This window comes from Perognathus longimembris, chromosome 19 (assembly GCF_023159225.1).
Source record: "Perognathus longimembris pacificus isolate PPM17 chromosome 19, ASM2315922v1, whole genome shotgun sequence".
Classification (NCBI taxonomy): Eukaryota; Metazoa; Chordata; class Mammalia; order Rodentia; family Heteromyidae; genus Perognathus; species Perognathus longimembris.
Window position 1 is genome coordinate 39,662,760 of NC_063179.1, and position 18,424 is coordinate 39,681,183.

At 36.0% G+C, this 18,424-nt stretch overlaps 1 protein-coding gene across 2 annotated transcripts in view; it reads left to right on the top strand.

Annotated features, from left to right (window-relative positions):
- Positions 1-18,424, top strand: part of Cwc27 (CWC27 spliceosome associated cyclophilin) — a 186,686-nt gene that overhangs the window by 130,424 nt on the left and 37,838 nt on the right. For both annotated transcript variants that reach the window (XM_048368469.1, XM_048368468.1), the window contains one exon: positions 14,344-14,453. In XM_048368469.1, the coding sequence (XP_048224426.1) occupies positions 14,344-14,453 (110 nt within the window). The remainder of the gene's footprint in view (positions 1-14,343; positions 14,454-18,424) is intronic.

Below are 18,424 nucleotides of genomic sequence, written 5' to 3' on the forward strand. Positions count from 1 at the left end.
ATGCCCTCTATCTGGTGAAATCGTCTTATACTCCTGTGTTGCTGAGAGCTTTTATACATGAGCTTTGAATTTTGTCAAATACTTTTATATTTTTTGGGATATGACCATATATAGTTTATCTTTCTTAGTCATTTACAATGGCATAATATAGTGATTAATTTTCTAATATTAAACCAATCTAGATAATGACTCCCCTTGTTAGTAATCTATTATCTCCCTATTTCTGATTGATGAAATCTTTGGCCAAAATATTACATTTTATATATATATACAGAGAGAGAGAAGGCTATTTATTGGTCTGTAGCTTTCAGGTTTATTTTCTTGTAATGTCTGTATAAAGTTTATATCAGGAAATATTTTGCTCTTTTTGTGAGCTAAAAATCCCTTTCTTTGCAATAAACTTTTGAGGCTACTGGTTCAAGCAGTAAATTTAGCTGAATAAAGGTATTTCGGGAAGAATATAAAGCATGTGCCAATACATGCTAATAAGAGAAAGTATGATGCCATTTCTTGGATGTCTGGAGCGTAGAGTGGAAGGGGTATGAAATCTTTCATTCAATCATTTTTATTCTTTATAAACCCTCACTAGAATAACTTAAGGCATAGTCACAGAGCATCTATATGCTCTTGGAACACCTAAGAAAAAATATTAAATAAAAATTGTATTATGCTTTATCTGTAGTTTTATTATTACTATTTGGCCTTGCACACTGGATAGTAATATATATATATTACTATATATATTACTATATATATATATATATATATATATATATATATATTACTATGCCTTCTCTACTATGGCTCTACAGCTTTGGCTCAAATAATCCAAATCAAGAGTGAGCACCACTCAGTTCCTTTTCCCCATTTTTCTGGTTTATTCCTAAATATGTTAGGTGAAGTATCATTTGAGACTTCAGTAAACTGGCCTGATTTGCTGTAAAAAAAAAAAAAATTAAGTCATATATAATTTTTCTTCTACAAAACCCATAAAGAAATCCCTTGATACTTCATTCCATACCATGCTAAGTTGCCATTTGAGGCATTTATAGAAAAACAATGTTTCTTCTCACCCATTTGATATGGCTGAGCGGAAAATGGTTGCAACACTTGCTGTCCTCCTGCCAGCATTGTGTTCATCTGCGGTATGTATTTCCTGAAGATGCTGGGAAGTTTATTGGGAAAGAACTACTGAATTTAGTTTCTAAGAAATATTTCTCAAGGTTGGCTTCCTTATTTTTCTATATTCAAAATTATTCTTCTGGGTAACTTAGTAGTACGTGACATAAATTAATTCACTACGTGCCTTGAAGACAATAGTAATTGATAATGTATTTTTTATTTTAGATAATAGAGACAAAGCATTTGTAAGGCAGACTGGAGCCTTTATCCCAGCCTGTGAGAGAGCCAGGAATGGAGCGTGAAGCCAGTGCACCCAATGCATTTGTTCTGTGTAGTGTCTAAGCCAAAGCTTTTTTTGTCAATTAATCACTGAGAATGTTTCTGTAATTATGTTCTAATCCAAAATAAGAGGGTGAGAAATTTTTCACTTCACCAAGAAAAGAAAAAAACCCTAGGATTGCTTTTAGTGACCAATTCAATTTGGAACTTATCAGACAAACCCAAACAGTCCTCTACATTAAAGGATTAATTAATGTCATTTCAAAACAAAATAGTTTTAAATGTGTTTTTCTTTTCCTCAGAGCAAGACTTTTACTATTTCTTTTTTTTTTAATTAGGGTTTTAACTATGTCTTAATCATTCTTTTGGCTTTCAGTACCTCATAGGAAACATAAAGGCATTTAATATCACAGTGCTTCAAGGTTTGAGACAAGGAAAGCCAGTTATTCAACCTATCCCAATTTATCTGTGCCATCATCATTCCTTTCTTCTATTTCTTCCCCTCTCCCACTCCCTCCTCCCACCATGACATCTGTCTGTGTTGCCCAGACTGATCACCAAGAACCTCTGTGATTAGCTGTGACCACGACACCCAGCTCTCCCTTCTTTCCTTTTTTCTCTAAGAAAAATCGGTTTACTTTTATAAAACCAAATCATTCTTTCATTCAAGTATTGATCAAATGAGAGAGAGCTAGGCACTATTACAGGCTCCAAACACAAAACCTTGAACAAGAGAAAAGGCTCTGCCCTCAGGATGCTCACGTTCACACATCTAACTTAGTTGGTCTCCTCAGTCAGAGCTCATTGACACTGGCGCGTCACATACTTGCACAGTTTTCAGCTTTTACCAAAAGCAAAAGGCTCCCAAGTGTAAAGCCTTGGTCTTTCCAGTGGCAACTACTTCCTTGTTTCATTTAAATGAGTCATTATACACAAGTACTTCAAATACTGCCTGATACTGTGGAAGCTCTGTAATTTTTTTATGTGCTAGCAGTAACTAGAAGATAAGCGTTCCAGGGGTTGAGAATATGGCCTAGTGGCAAGAGTGCTTGCCTTATATACATGAAGCCCAGGGTTCGATTCCCCAGCACCACATATATAGAAAACGGCCCGAAGTGGCGCTGTGGCTCAAGTCGCCGAGTGCTAGCCTTGAGCAAAAAGAAGCCAGGGACAGTGCTCAGGCCCTGAGTCCAAGCCCCAGGACTGGCCAAAAAAAAAAAAAAACAAAAAAACAACTAGAAAGGCTAGGCTCTATGGTACATATTTGTAATCACAGCAACCCATAATTTCAAGGCTAGACTATGCTAAGTTGCAAGATAAGAGTTCCAGAAAGATTTTTCTATTACATTAGCATGCCAGCAGATACTTTGTCCTGTAAGCAAACTGAAAATTATTTTTAAGAATCCTATTATAAGTAGTCCTATGTCTGAGCATCCAAACTTGTAGAAAATATAGATTAACTTTTGATACTCTACCTCATAAAAGAATTTTCCACATTTCTTCCACTTACAAATTTTATGGGTGCTTTGAAAATAGGATTTAATATGGAGAAATTTTATTTAAACAAGTGTGTTTCTAACATATTGCATCCGCACTCGTTCTTTAATGAGATTTAATTATTTAAAAGAAGTCAAAACTACAAAATTACTTATAGACATAAAATCTGGTGCCTAATAATCACTGCCAAATGATAACATTTCATATTTATATAACACGAACACTTTGCAAAAGTCTATCACATGCTTCATTACATTTAGTTCTGCAGCAATTGTGAGTAGGTTAAACGAGAATTATACTTTCCATTCTGGAAATAAAACAAAGCAATAAAGATATTTAGCATTTGCCCTCACTTAGATTTAGATTTTAGGAGGAGTTAGAACGTCTATCCAATATTCTTTCCACTGTAAAACTGCAAAGCATTGTTTCCTTAAAAAATAAAATAAACCACAAGCAACATGACCTGTTAGCTGGATGCCAGAATCAGCAGGCTGGGAGCTAGCCTACAATTCACCGAATTACCACTAAAATTGAGCAGTGACCCTGGTCCAACTCCCCCTGCAGCCCCTGGTTCCAGAAAGTCCATTTGGACACAAGTTTATTGCAGATGAAATGTAGTTAGATGACTTTTTCCATACTTTCAGTTCATGTCAAAGAGATGGAGCCCTTGCTAAGCATAAAGATTGGGGACAGGCATGCAATCTGAACTCGAATCTGAGTCTCTCAGTAAAGAATACGGTTGAGACAGGTAAAGAATTCTGAGTTACTGAAACAGGGCCAGAAACAACTGGACATGGTGCTTTAAAGTAGTTACACATATTTTCCAGTATAAATTAAAATATTCTGATAGGTATGGAAAAAGAATTTTACCAGAATGTTTACCAAAGTTCATTCCTCAAATGTTCGGGAGCAAGTACATGAGTGTGTGTGTGTGTGTGTGTGTGTGTGTGTGTGTGTGTGTGTGTGTGTGTGTGTCTCACAATTCATTGAATTATTGAAGAATGCATTGTTCATTTACTTAGGAGAATTGTGGGTACCAGGAAACTTGGAACTTTACACACCCACCCTATTTTATCAACTAACTCCAGCAAGTACTGTAATAAGAAAATAAGCCTTTAAAAATTCTTAGAAAATGAGTTCAAACAATGTAACAGTCTAGAGTAGTCCAACACACTTTCTTTAGTCTTATGAATGTTCACAAACACTAATTGTTTCATTGTAGTCTGGAAGGATATAAAATGTGGCTACTCATTGCTTACCAAAAAACAGTTTCGATCCTTAATCTGTTACTCAAGGACTTTCATGACCAGACTTTCGTCTTATTTCCACTGTTCTCCATGTGATTTACTCCTGAAATGTAAATTTGCTTTCAAAGAAGAAAATATGTGGCCTGCACTGTATAGTCTTCCTACTATATGATGTCTCTTCTGCCTGACTCTCTCTTTGCCTGCTCTGTGTGAATTATTTTACCAGGACAGGTCTTAGTATCATTTGTTTATCCATACAGTTAGCAGTGTGTGCGTTACCCTTGTCGAGCATTTTTTTATTTTAGCATTGAGAACGGTCCCTGTTTTCCTCTTTGCTGTCACCTTCCCCCCACCAGCCATTTCTAGTGTTTGCTGTGTAATAGAGAGAAAAAGCATAGCCTTTGAAGTCTGACAACCCTGATTTCAAACCCCTGCTCTATCACTTATTAGTCTTATATCCTGAGGCAAGAGATTTAACCTCTGTGAACCTCTGCTTTCTCATGCATAAAATTGGGAGAAGAATCCCCTTCAGTTGTTACAAAATGAGGGAAAGCCAGAAAGCATGCATAGGTTTTCTTAGTAATGTGTCTCAGATCTGCCTACAAAGTATTTTAGGAGCCACTTTATTACTTGAGTTTCCACAGTCACCTAGGGAATATTTTTTAATTCCCTGCCATAGCATACAAGAGTTTTAAGGACTAATGTAAACCTGTTTATCAACTCTTGAAAAGTACTTTGAAAAAATTATCTCATGGATTTATTATGAAACAGTAGAACCTCTTTTAAATACTGATAGGCACCCAGATATTCTGCAATATTTGAGTTGCTGGCATAATCATAGCTTTAATGTTGAGGGACTAGGGGGGTGGTAGTGATGTTTTTTCTATTGTAAGAATATAATGTACACAATATGTAGTCTCACGTCCAGAACGACAGGGCAGCATGGAGGTATTGTCTAAGTGACCATCTGACTACAAGATTGTGGTTCATACCATGTGGAGAAGAAGAACGTGTGCTCTGTTGAGGGACCTGGGGGTATTATCCATCAAACTGTTTGGGGACAAGGAGGGCAATTTGAACAGGACAGCAAACTACAGCTTCTAAGGAGAAAGCTGGAACCCCCAGAAGAAAAGCTATTCATGTCCCTCCACAATGCTCAATAAACTTTAATAATCATGTTTTGTTTTTTGCTTCCATTTCTTAAAAATCTACCTTAAGAATGGAGAATACCAGTATACATAGTTTCCAATATACTCAGATAAGATTACAGAGATAGTGTAGGTACAACCACAGGAAGGTGATACAAGAACATCATCTACCAAAATTGAGAGACACGGGGTAAAAAAAGAAAAACAACTACAAAAGCAATACTTGCAAAAAAAAAAAAAAAAAGAATAGAGAAGCATCTGGTAAAATGCTACTTATCAGATAAAATCTGACAGTCTGTCTCCTAAGCTTGCAAAGTAAACCCACTGTTTATTCTAGAAAACGATAATTCAATTAAGTCCAATTTAAACCAACTTGATGGCTGTTGTTCAGAACCTGTCTTTACTGATTTAAGTTTTTTGGTGTTTTTATTTGTGTGCTTTCTTTGTTTTATTCTTAGTTTTGCTTTGGGTGCTGGGAATTGAAGCCTTAAACTTAGAGCTTTGCATGTGTTTGTCAGCCACTCTACCGCTGAACTACATCAACAGTTCTCGGAGTTTTGAGACTGGTCCTCATTGTTTCACCCTGGCTGGCCACAAACTCATGTCTCCTTCCTCAGCCTCTTGAGTACTGAGATTTAAAGCCTGTACCACCATACTTGGCTCTCTTTATCTTTGAATATATTAGGTTAGTTACTTCAATGCATTTGAATTTTATCATAATATTTTGTAGTAGCCTAAATTATACATTATTATGACTATAAATTATTAACAATATGATCATTTCTTGAATTATAAACTCAACAAAACAGTGTATTTCTGAAAAGATAGAATTTCATATTTTGATAGAATTGGAGCTTTAGAACAAACTTTCAGAAATCTGCAATACCTTAAGGGGAAAATACATAAGATTAAGAAAATTCCTTGGGGGGCAGGAAAGAAAAACTGAGAGAAAATGAGGGAGGGGGTGATGCTGTTCAAAAAGAAATGTAATACCTGACTTATGTAACCGTAACCCCTCTGTACATATCGCCTTTACAATAAAAAATTTTTAGAGAGAATTCCTAATCAGAGAATTTTGGTTATATTAAAGCTACATTCCATTTCTTCAATGATCACCCTATGCTATAAAGTATATAATTCCAAAATTAGTATTAGGTTGCATGCAGTACACCTGCAGAGAGTCTGCAGCACGGAGGAAAAGTGTATACAAAAGGAAATAGGGCTGGCTCATCAGAAAACCTGGTTTCTGATATTCCCAGCCCAGCACCATCACTGAACTGCTCTGAACCTCAGGTTTTCATCTCTAAAATAAGCAGGTGTTTGATACTTAAGAACTCCCAAGGCTAGTATTTCCTCTTGTGATGCTGGATATAGTCATCTTACACAGAATTTAAAAGTCAAGATAAAGGATCTCCTCTCAAAGTGTCTAATGGGAAATACCTCTGTAAACCAATGAGTATCTTTAGTTAGTCCAAATCATAATCCTATCTGAAATTTTCAGTCCATTTCAGCTATATTATTTATTCTCTGAGACAATTTATAACTTACACATTTCTCAAATTAGCTAATAGAAAGACAGAGGGAAATAATTTTGCATTAGTTACAAGAATTAATTTAACCCCCCAAATAATATGAAACAGCAAACTATAAAGAAAAGATAACACTTCTATCTAAATTAGACTAAGTTACACTTCAGCATCCTTCAGTATTCAGTTGTATTTTAGGTAGTCACCTACACTGTTTAACCGCTTCTAGCTTTCACAGAACTGTAGCAGCTCACTGACCACCAGATGGAGCCAGTATTGTTCCCTCTGGGGCATAAAACATGCTGAAAAGGAAAATTGGTTAATGAAAATGAATAATGGTGGACTTTTTATCAGAGTTCATGATAACAGAAAAACATAGACTTTTAACATCCTTTTGCCAACTCTTGGTAAATGTGCTTATACATAGAAAGAGATTGAATTATTTGTTATGAACATGCTTTCGAACATGCTTTGGCAGTTTTGATTGGATAGAATGCAGTTTTTTTCTTTTACTTACTCTTTGAAGATAATGTCCAAACAATTATGAGGTGTGTGTGTTTGTGTGTGTGTGAGTGTGTATGCATATTACTGAAGATTGAACTCAGGGCTTCATGCTTGTTGGACAAGCATGCATCTTTTAAATACGTATCTTTTAAACATAGTAAGAATTTAACTTCTGACCACAGAATATATATTAAGGGCTGTAGTTATGAAAAAATGTGTGTATAGCATATAGGCTGTCATTTTAATGTCACAGACTGTTCTCATTATAATAATGTCCATAACAAATTTTCTTAAAAAGCAGGCAGAAGAAAAGGCATTCTGACTGGAAAAGTGAATATATGTCATTTAACCCCAGTACCTCCTCAAGGAGAGTGGCAACGCTTATGGGATCTGAAAGCTTAGTACCTAGGGGCCTTCATCAAGGATAGCTTTCTTAAAGTTGGCTTTACTAACTCATCTGGCTTCTGTTTAGCAAGAGTTCAAAATTATCTAGTTGTGATAGCTCAATTATACAACTATCTTGAAAAAAGTAATCTATTCTAGGGACCTTTGTACTCCTCAGAAATGTACTCTCTTCAGTCGTAGCATTAAGGTGAGTCTAGACACTGTTTTAATTTAAGACTTAAGACAATTCACTCACTGATTTATCCTTTCAGCCACTACATAGAATAAATGCAAGGCCTATGCTATGCTAGTCGGGCAGTGCCTGCCATGTGAGTGTACAGCCTAGAGAATGATTCATAGAAGGCCATCACACCATCTTGTGTGCTTAAGAGCTGCAGTGTGTTTGAAATGTTAAAAGGAGGGGAGAATGTAATCAGGGAGAATCAAGACGAAGCCATAAGTTTCTTTCTGGATGGAAAATTCTTGCATAAACTCAATGTTTGGCAGGGTGTTCTTCTCAATTCTTTCATTATCCATTGAACCCTATGTTCTGGTTTAAGGGAAGTTAGCATCTCCATTTTTATGGAATTTTACTTCACCAGGACCTTGATGTGTTACTTGGGTTGGGTGCCTTTTATGTCCAATTGGGATTTTTTTTGCTCTTTTTCTTTTTTTTTTTTAATCTCCTAGCTTGAAGATGTAACTAAGCTAGTTAAAAGCTTGTATTTTATAGCCATACTTCAGGAATTTGTAGCTCCAGATTTGTAGTCCTTGAGATAAATTCTTTTCTTCCTTATTACTACCTCAATTTACTCATCAGAAAAATGAAGCTAATAAAAAGGATTAAACAAGTCATTCCCTTACTGATGTGTGACATACAGTGAGTACTTGAAATGTGAGCTATCATGTTACCTATTTTCAAATCTGGCACCTTTCCTGGAATTAACAAAGATCTGCTGTGTTAAAAAAAAATTTAATTAAAGCATTGTAATTTCAGAATATATTAAGATATAACTCCACATAAGTAACATTAATATTTTGTGTCCAGTAAATCTATTTTGGTATTTAAATTATGTTCAGTGTTATCACCTCATAACTTTGATTTATATACAATTTTTGTTTAATTTTGAAGGAATGAATTCCAAAACTTAAGATCTTTATAAGCTTTTTTTAACTGATTCTGCCATTTAAGAGCTCTTAGATATACTTTTTTTTTCTTTGTTTGTTTAATGAGTTAATTTCAGATACTTGGAGCAAAAAGCTCCTGAGTTCTGGACCTGCGTCAATAGACAGTATAAACACTTACCTAGGAAGTGATATTTGTGCATGGGTACTACTGATAACCATATGGCAGTAGAGAGATTCAAGTGAAGCAAGAAATAAGTTTGTGGCTAGCCCCTGTGGAAAGGCCGGGGACAATCTACCGTGCAAAAGAAAAGATGCCGTGTAGATTCAACTTTCAGTCTTGCCAGAGATTGTCACCTAAAATAAGAATTTGAATGCTTTAGCTCAGGATCTGCTGCTCACCCACATGGCATATTACCTAAAGCACTTACTTACTTGGACCTTAGTTACTTCATTGGAAAGTTAAATTAGAAGAATCTCAACGCCTCAGGTAGCTCAGATGTTCAGACAGTAAAGGTAGTTGTAATATTGTTGGATATTCCCTTCTCCAAAGCCTTTCATGTATATTTCCTTATTTCATTTCCTAGGTAGTTAATGGTTTTAAATTTTTACTCATAACATAATCTTTATTTTTACTCATAACATAATCTTTATTTTAAAAACAATTTAATTGTATTATTTAGTAGTTGCACAAAGAGGTTACAATTCCATCAGTCAGGTTATAATTGCCATGTGCCTTGGTCGCTGTCATTCCCTTCATCATTCTCCCTCATTGTTTCCCCTCCCATCCCTACCTCAAATTACATGGTTCAATTTTTGTATACTGTACAATGAATATAATGATTGCATTTGCTCACCCTTCCTCCTTCCATCTGTGTCTTCCCTCCTTTGCTCTCCCTCCAAACCATGTTTCTGCTTCCTAGTATTCATTTTAATAAATTGTTCATTAGTTGTTCAGAGGAGTTACATCTTTGAACTCCTCCCTTCAGTATACCATCTTTCAGTCAGTTTTGTGTGTTTATGCATAGGACCCTGTCAGTGGAATCATAGACATACATAAGCTTTAAACCTTCTCATATTGGTATACACATGAATTGAAAATTTGATACTTAGATTTTTGATCAGTGGCTTGATTTCTTGCTCAGCTCTTTTCGCTCAGACTGGCACCCTAGCATTTGAACAATACCTCCATCCAGCATTTTGTTGGTTAATTGGAGATGCAGCCTCACATACTTTTCCACCCAGATGCTTTGAACTGCTTCAGGTCTCCGGCGTCTGAGTTGCTAGGGTCACAGGCATGAGCCACTGGTGCCCATTAATTCCTCAAGATTTTCACATATGTTAAATTCCTTTTGCCCGTTCGTTTCCAGAGCAATAAGTCTATATCAGATATGTTTGCATTTCTTTCAGAGCATTTTCCCATATTTTAGCCCTATCTTTTTTCCCTCATTTGTAAAACAGGCCTCTGTATACTCCTTCATGAATAATCAAAGCATCTTAGCATGGTGGCTAATATATAGTAGGACCTCACTAAATATGCCTTTTTTAGTCTACCCTCAGTTTCAATTTCCACTAATTATAAGTAGTTATTATATTGTATATCATTTAGTACATACTGAGATTTGTAAGAAAATTCAAAGTAGAGAACTTTCTACTCCAATAATTCTGTACAGTATTTTGCATTCTGTCAACCAGCTTTATATCACTAAAATTATCCAGCTACTTTCTCAAGTTTTGTTTATTCAGAAGATTCCAAACACATGAGAAATGAGTATACTACTTCTTGTTCTGTAGAATGGACTGAGCTAACACAGAACTTCTTATGCTGGGTAAAGTAAGATGGGTGGGAGGGAAAGACAGCGAGAGGAAGGGAGGGAAGGGAAGGAAATTCCTCTGTACCAGAAACAAAAAGAAGGCATAACCAGGAAATTAAGTAAGCACTGCTAATACTCAGGTTGCCAGAATGATATTCGACTCTATTGTAGGCTCTAATAGCTAGAGTCTGGAATTCTAATTTTCTATCTTGGATAGAAGATACAGCCTTAGGTGTATATAAAGAGGTAGGAAACAGAAAGCTATATACCTGGTCTAGGCGGCCACAAAGAACCTTTCCATATTTTACAGAGAGAGGGAAGGAAGTTGGGGGTGAGCAGACAGGAGGGGAGGGAGGGAAGGAAGGAAAAAAGAATGTCTTATTTAAAACAAAAACCAAAAACCTAAACTCCACTTAACAAATATGGTCCTAAAGTCTGAATATATAAATACTAAATGTTCTCACATGGTGTAGGAACCCAATATCAAAAATTTAACATGGAAAAAAGTGGTTTTTCACCTCTGATTATCTTACAGAACCAAGAGCAAAAGCTCTTTGAAAGAGCCTTTGCATAATCTTGAGTGCCAAGAGTTCCTGTGATTAAGAAAAAAAAGAGTTCCTGTGAAGAATATGCAGCCTAAGATGAAAATAAATTCACAATAAAAAAATTAAAAAACAGAGAAATCCACTCTAGGCAGAGTCAAAAGACATAAACAATAATCCGAAGAACAATCTGAAAGATAAAACATAGTAATTGTGTTTAAAATAGAGACTTTTTGAAGAACAAAAATCATAATGAGTGACTCAGGAGTTATGCAAAGAATGGATGAATTGAAAGAACTAAGTACAATTTCTAAAATAAAAATATTACTCAGATGTAGTTTAAAACTGATTAGATAAAACTGGAAAGACAATTAGTAGACTGAAATATAAAGCTAAGGAAGTTACTCAGAATATATTGATCAGATATGAAAATGGAATGTCCTGTGATTCTTAGTTAATTACACTTTTCCCAGTTAGAAAATTGAAAAATTGAGCAGTTGTTTTTTGCGTGCATTTGAGTTTATGTAGCATACGTTGTTGCATTTTGTTGTATGTTAGAATTTTAGTGTCTATGCCATCTAAATGAAGCTTTAGCACACTTAATCCTGGTATCATAGATCTGTGTTGGGAACAATAAGCAGAAGTCACAGCAATTTACCTGTCACTGATTTCTAATACTTGACCAATGGTGTGCATAACTATAATCCCAGCAATCAGGAGACTGTGGGTGAGGGGGTGTGAATTATGAGTTTGGGAACAGCCTGGGATAATAGCAAGACCCTGTTTCCAAAAAAGAAAAACTCTGCTATACATTCCTGAAAAATGAAATCAAGAGGTTGGTCCTAGCTAACAGAGACCATATGGAAAGGAATACATGAAAATAAAAGTAAGCATAGTTGAATTTGTTTTGAATGCTTTAATCTTGACTTACTGTGACATTAGGTAGTTAAATTCATCATGATTAGCCTTCCCATTTATTTTTAAATTCTCTCCACAAATAAAGGTTTTCAGTCATTTGTGCAAAAAAAAAAAAATCTATGTTAAGAATTTATCTTTTGTCTCATGTATTCGTTTCAACCATGAAAACATTAGGCATTTCTAAGAATACTCACCAGGATTTTCCTTAAAATATCACAATATTCTGCCACAAGAAAGTGGCGGATAAGAACTGTCAGCGTTAGAGTAATGGAACAGGAGATTCCAGGCACTTGTCAAGTACTACTGCTGTAACGGAGGCTGGACCAGATTGGCCTGCTACCTCATTATGTTCCTCTTCTCCAATTCCATTATTGTTTCATTCAGTCCTTTGACTACCCATTGTGATTCTAGTACTTGAGCCAAGAACTGCCTTGAGTGCTGAGAAAACATGACTTCTCAAAGAGTTTAATGTCCACTGAAGGTAAACTCAAAGTAAACAAGAAGTTACCATAAAGTGTGATAAGTGCTCCGAGTGCCCTGGAAGCTCAAAGGAAGAGCATGCAAATCTAACTTTAATGACTGGAATGAGGAAAGATTTCTTTAGTGGAGTGCCAGTCCATATGAAACCTGAAGATTGCACAGGAGTTAAGCAAGGAACATTAATTGGAGACTGGAAGATGGGATGTTTATCATGTTTCTGAAAAAAAAAGAAACAGCAGGTACAGAAATTAGAAAGTGAAGATAGCAGCGAGATACATTCAAAGAGCGATAGAAGGCAAATTATAACGCTTTGAGGTACATGCAACAAAGGAGCTGCGCAAGATGAGCTTAGAGAGGAAGTCCTTAGGTCTGCAAATGCCGTGGGAGGAGAGTGGTGGAGTTCTTGCTTAGTATGCACACAATACCCTGTACTGGGGGTGGAGGTGTACATTAACTGTTTCATAGGAATCCTAAGATGTGGAAATGTAACTATTGTAAAATAAGAAGAGAAATTCAAAGATGTAATTCAAAGGAAATACAGGAAGATCTTAAAGACCTACCAAGATTATTTATCAAATATTATTTCTGTATTTAGTGATTTACTTTTCATTACTATGCTCAGCATTTACTGCTGTTGGTCTCAAAAACAGAGCTGGGAAATATAAAATTACTTATAAAACTGATCATTTCGAATTGTAGGCTGATGTTCTGTAAACCAATGCAGACTAGAAATGTAATAGATCCTGAAATGATTGTGAGCTGGTCTCACAAGTGCTTTAAAAGCTTACCACGTCATTCTGAATGTTTCCCCCTACCTGACCAATGAATTTACTGGTTAAAAAAATAAAAATAATAAACCCCCCCAAAAAAAAAGATATAGAAAAGCTTTTAAGGTATAATTTTTAAATAAAATTAACTACCCCCCCCAAAAAAAACTGATCATTTCAAGTCCATCAAAATCACATTAAGTAACCACAAAAAGAGCAAATTATTTCTTCATTTCTGTAATTGTTTTAAACTAGAAGATCTCTTAAATAAAATTACTGATAGTTAATGTAGTACACATTCTTGTCCTTCAAACTAGGTAACAGTGAGGCAAATGATAACTTACTTGATTCACTCATGAGTAGCAAGATAACTGGCTTTCTTTATCACATTAGCTCATCATGATTTGCCAGCCAAATGAGAAGAGAGATTGTTTGGACTTTTTGTTTTGCTTTTAGTCACAAATTTTCATATGTATATATAAAATTTATAGACCCACATGTTTACTTATTTCACAGCTGATTATTGTAGGACCAAATACGTAGGTTTCTAAATTTTAACTTAGTAATAAGTATTTTTTTCTTTTGTCTATCTTGACTTATTAGATATTTATTTTCTGTAATATCATCATGTTAAAGTTTGTTATTATAACTGGCAAACTAAAATGTCAGGTAGTTGAAATATCTACCTATATTTGGAAGATTATGTTTTATAAGACAGGAGAACAATATAAAGTGTAACATAGTTTTAGGAAATCTTAGTTATTTTAAAACTAAGATAGGTGATTTGCAATCATATTTAACAACTACAGGTGAGAAGAACAGTTAAAATAGATAGTAGAAAATAAAGGTGTTTACAAATTGAATCTTATTAGTTTTGTCTTTAAATGGAGGAAACTTAAGCCCAAATCTTTACTTTCTGCTTAGTGGCATGAGCGTAAGTATGAACCCCTGTGCACTAGTAACTCTTAAGCATAACTTACTGTTTTCCAGAGGAGGAAGCCACTCCAGATGGCGCCGTGGCAGAATACAGAAGAGAGAAGCAGAAGTATGAAGCCTTGAGGAAGCAGCAACCAAAGAAGGGATCTTCCCGAGAAGACCAGGTAACTTCAGAAACCAAACAGGCATTGAAGAATGCATTGCCTTGCAGTGCTGACTAGACACTGAGGGAGGCACTATCTCTTATAAATTAAAGAGTATGCATTTATGCATCCTTGGTGGGGAGCCAAGGACCTTGGCCACTTCGAAGAGTTCAAATTCTAGAGGTTTTTTTTCCAGACAATCAGGTTAAAAACCTGAAACTTCCAAATTTTAACCTGGTCCTCCCATATCAAGCACAGACACCCTCTAAAGCCATATATCTTTAGAAATTCACGTAGAAATGAATATTATGAAATGGAGCAGTAACGATTGCAAATGATGAGAGGCTCTCCTCCAGCCCAGTGTATTACATGCCAAATAGCCAGCTCAACTTGAAATTGCACACTACCTGGATATAAGACATTGGCCCACTAGTTAATGTCTTCTTCCTAGTTTACTTCAAGTAATTCCTGAAGTTCTGGATAGTAATATGAAAAACTGATGAAATCAACAATTGAGAGAGAAGCTGGGCACTGGTGGCTCATACCTGTTATTCCTAGCTACACAGGAAGCTGAGATTTGAGGATCTTGGCCAGTCCTGGCAGGAGGGTTTGTGAGAGGCTTATCTCCAGTTTACCACCAAACATACTGGAAGTGGAGGAGTAGCTGGAGTGGTAGAGCACTAGTCTGAAGTAAACAAAAAAAAAATTGGGGGACAGTGTGAGGATCAGCACTAAATAAATAAATACACAGAGATAGAACTAGATCCGAATTTGGGAGACACTTGGCACTTGATAAAAGAAATCTCTCATAGCACCTTTTATGTTGAAAAGATAAAGACAAAGAAAAAGCAAAATTTATTTTGTCAGATAGATAAATATGGAAGAATCATACATCAATACTTAGAATAAAAAGAATCATAGGAAAAGTTCAGCAGAAAGGCATAGGAAATTTTAATTGTAGATATAATTTTCAAAAGAAATAGCATATCAAATGCAATTTTTTAAAGTATATTAACTTGGTTTCATGGAGCTATACCATCATACATACTGGTGATCACCTGTAGTCGTGACTGTTTTTCTCCCCTCAATGCAAATAATTATTAAGAACCTATCATGTGCCCATGCAGTGCTGGCTTATGCCTATAATCCTAACTGAAGCTGAAATCTGAGAATCACAGCTTGAAAGCTATCTACCCAAAAGTCCATGAGACTCTTATCTTCAATTGACCACCAAAAAGCTGGAAGAAGAGCTATGGTGCCAGCCTTGAATGAAAAAACTAAGAGCATAAGGCCCTGAGTTCAAACCCTAATACTAGTGCGTGAGCGCATGCGCATGCATACACACACACACACACACACACACACACACACACACAAAACTACCATGCACTAATCATTTGGTAGTCACCAGGCATACACATCCCTTCCTTCTCTGAACTACTGGGGAAAAGATCTAATTAAACAAGTAATGCCAAGAAAGAAGATGAAGGGGCTGGGGATATGGCCTAGTGGCAAGAGAGCTTGCCTCCTATACATGAGGCCCTGGGTTCAATTCCCCAGCACCACGTATACAGAAAATGGCCAGAAGTGGTGCTGTGGCTCAAGTGGCAGAGTGCTAGCCTTGAGCAAAAGGAAGCCAGGGACAGTGCTCAGGCCCTGAGTCCAAGGCCCAGGACTGGCCAAAAAAAAAAAAAGAAAGAAAGAAAGAAGATGAAGGAATAAGTACAGGGGACCATATATATATATATACACATACACACACACATATATATACATATATATGTATATATATATATATGTAAGAGTAGACCAAAACATGGCTAAGAAAGGGAGAATGTGGAGAGGTCTCACTATGAAAATGTTCTATCAGCTGAACTTTGAAAGTTTAATTTAAAAAAAGTACAAGTATGATTATAAGTTAACTAAGAGAAGAAAAGAGGTAAGCAGTAAGTCAATTCATGCACAGTTTTTTGGTTGCTGAATATGTTTGTGTGTGTGTTACTGCAGAAAGGATCAAACTAACACAGGGCCTTGCATATGGATAGGCTAGTCCTCTACCACTAAGCTACATCCCTAGCCTAAGCATGGCATTTTTGTGCCATTTTAGGGATTTAGTTGTAGCCTAAGGGCAATGGAGAAACCATTGACAGAGGAAGGATATGATCTCAGTTGCATTGGGAGAAGACCCCTCCAACCTGGCAGCAATGTGAAGAGTAGGCTAGAGTCAGGACACGGAGGCCAAGTTGTGTGGGAGACATGTGTGTGTAGATATGCATGGACTATTTGCCAAGCTGGGTGCCTTCAGAATAACTTCTTCATGCAGTCTCTCACTGTGCTGAAGAACCATGTTGTAAGTGGTTGGCAACTCCTTCCTTCAGCAAAAGCCAGAAGACTGAGTAATTCCTAGCTGATACCAAACAGAAATGCCTCCATGGAGATACTATCTTCTTTACTCTGTCATGTGACCCAGTATTTTTGTGATGTTTTCTTTTCTGCCTGGTGACTTCTTTTGCTTTAGAATGTACCGTCTCATCTTGAATTCAGGAGACAGTAAAAAAGTCCAAGAAGATTTTTGTTGTTGTTGTAAGTTTTTAAGCAAATGCCAATAGGACGTTAGTTGGCTCTAAAAACAAACTGCTTTGCCACTTTTAACTCTGGGAGAAAGATCCAGGTCTGGTGTAATTTTCTAGAAATTTTTAGAATTTCATTCCACTAAAAAATGGCCTTTGTATTCATTGTCATTTATGTACTCAGAAAGGCATTTTGCAGAGTCCACCATTGAATGCTGATATGTTTCTGGGTGATAATGTCTCACATCAAGGCTAAACTCAGGAGAACTATGGTTCAAATTCATCCAGTACACACATACAAGACCCCTTCTCAACCAATAACTAAGCACGTGATATATACCTGTCTTCCCAACTAAGTGGGAGGCTGACATGTGAAAGATCAAGGTTCCAAGCTACGCTGAAGTTTTCAAGACTCCATCTCAAAGGAAGAAAGCCTAGGTATAGTATAGCATGCCCATCATTGCATCTGCAACAGATAGCCTAAAATCGGAAGATCATTGTCCAGGTACACATCCACAACAAAAAGGAGAGGCTGTTCCCAAATCATGAGTGTAAAAATGGCTAGAGACATAGCTCTGTGATACAGCAACCTACATAGTGAGCAAGCATAAGTTCAAAACCCCAGTACAGCCAAACTAAAATAATTAATAAGGTTAACAGTTTTAAGATATAAACTAAATAGATGCATTAAAATAGAGATAAATTCATGTAATTTAGATCTATATGCATTTATATAAACTGATACACACAAAGGCGATACACTAAAATATTAACAATGGTTATTCTGAGTAAAGTGCTAATTATTTTTGTTTTGCTTCTATTTTTTCAACATTTCTATAGTAGCTTATTTCTTATTTAAGGCAAATGCAATAAAAATTTGTATACAAAAAAGATTTTGCTAATGAGTAGGGCTTATATCTAAGGAATGTCTTATCTGTTAGCATTATTTGAAGGCTTAGTAATATCTTCTCTGGAAACAGAAAGAAAGGTCAATGTCCTAACACATTTGACAACCCTCAAAATACCTCTGATATTCTGTTGGCATTTATATTTTTACAAATTCATCTCATTCAGCAGCTATGGTGCTTTGTGTGTTTTCAGGTGTTCTCTATATGGAAACATTAAATTCTACAGAAATGATCTTTCCTTCCACTGTTATTTTGTAGCAGTAACCTAATTATTTCTTGCAGATATTATTCTCAACATGCCATGTGAACTCGTACTACTTTTTTTTTCCTCTTTTTCCTTCTCTGTCTGTTTGACTGATTGGTTTGTTTAGTTTTGTTTCTCTTGCACTCCCTTCCTATGGCTGTACCCTCGCTACCTCTTGTGGGTTTTTTTGTTTGTTTGTTTTAACTGTATTTTTTTGTCTTTTCTTTTTTGGTACTGGGGATCGAACCCAGGACATTGCACTTGCTAGGC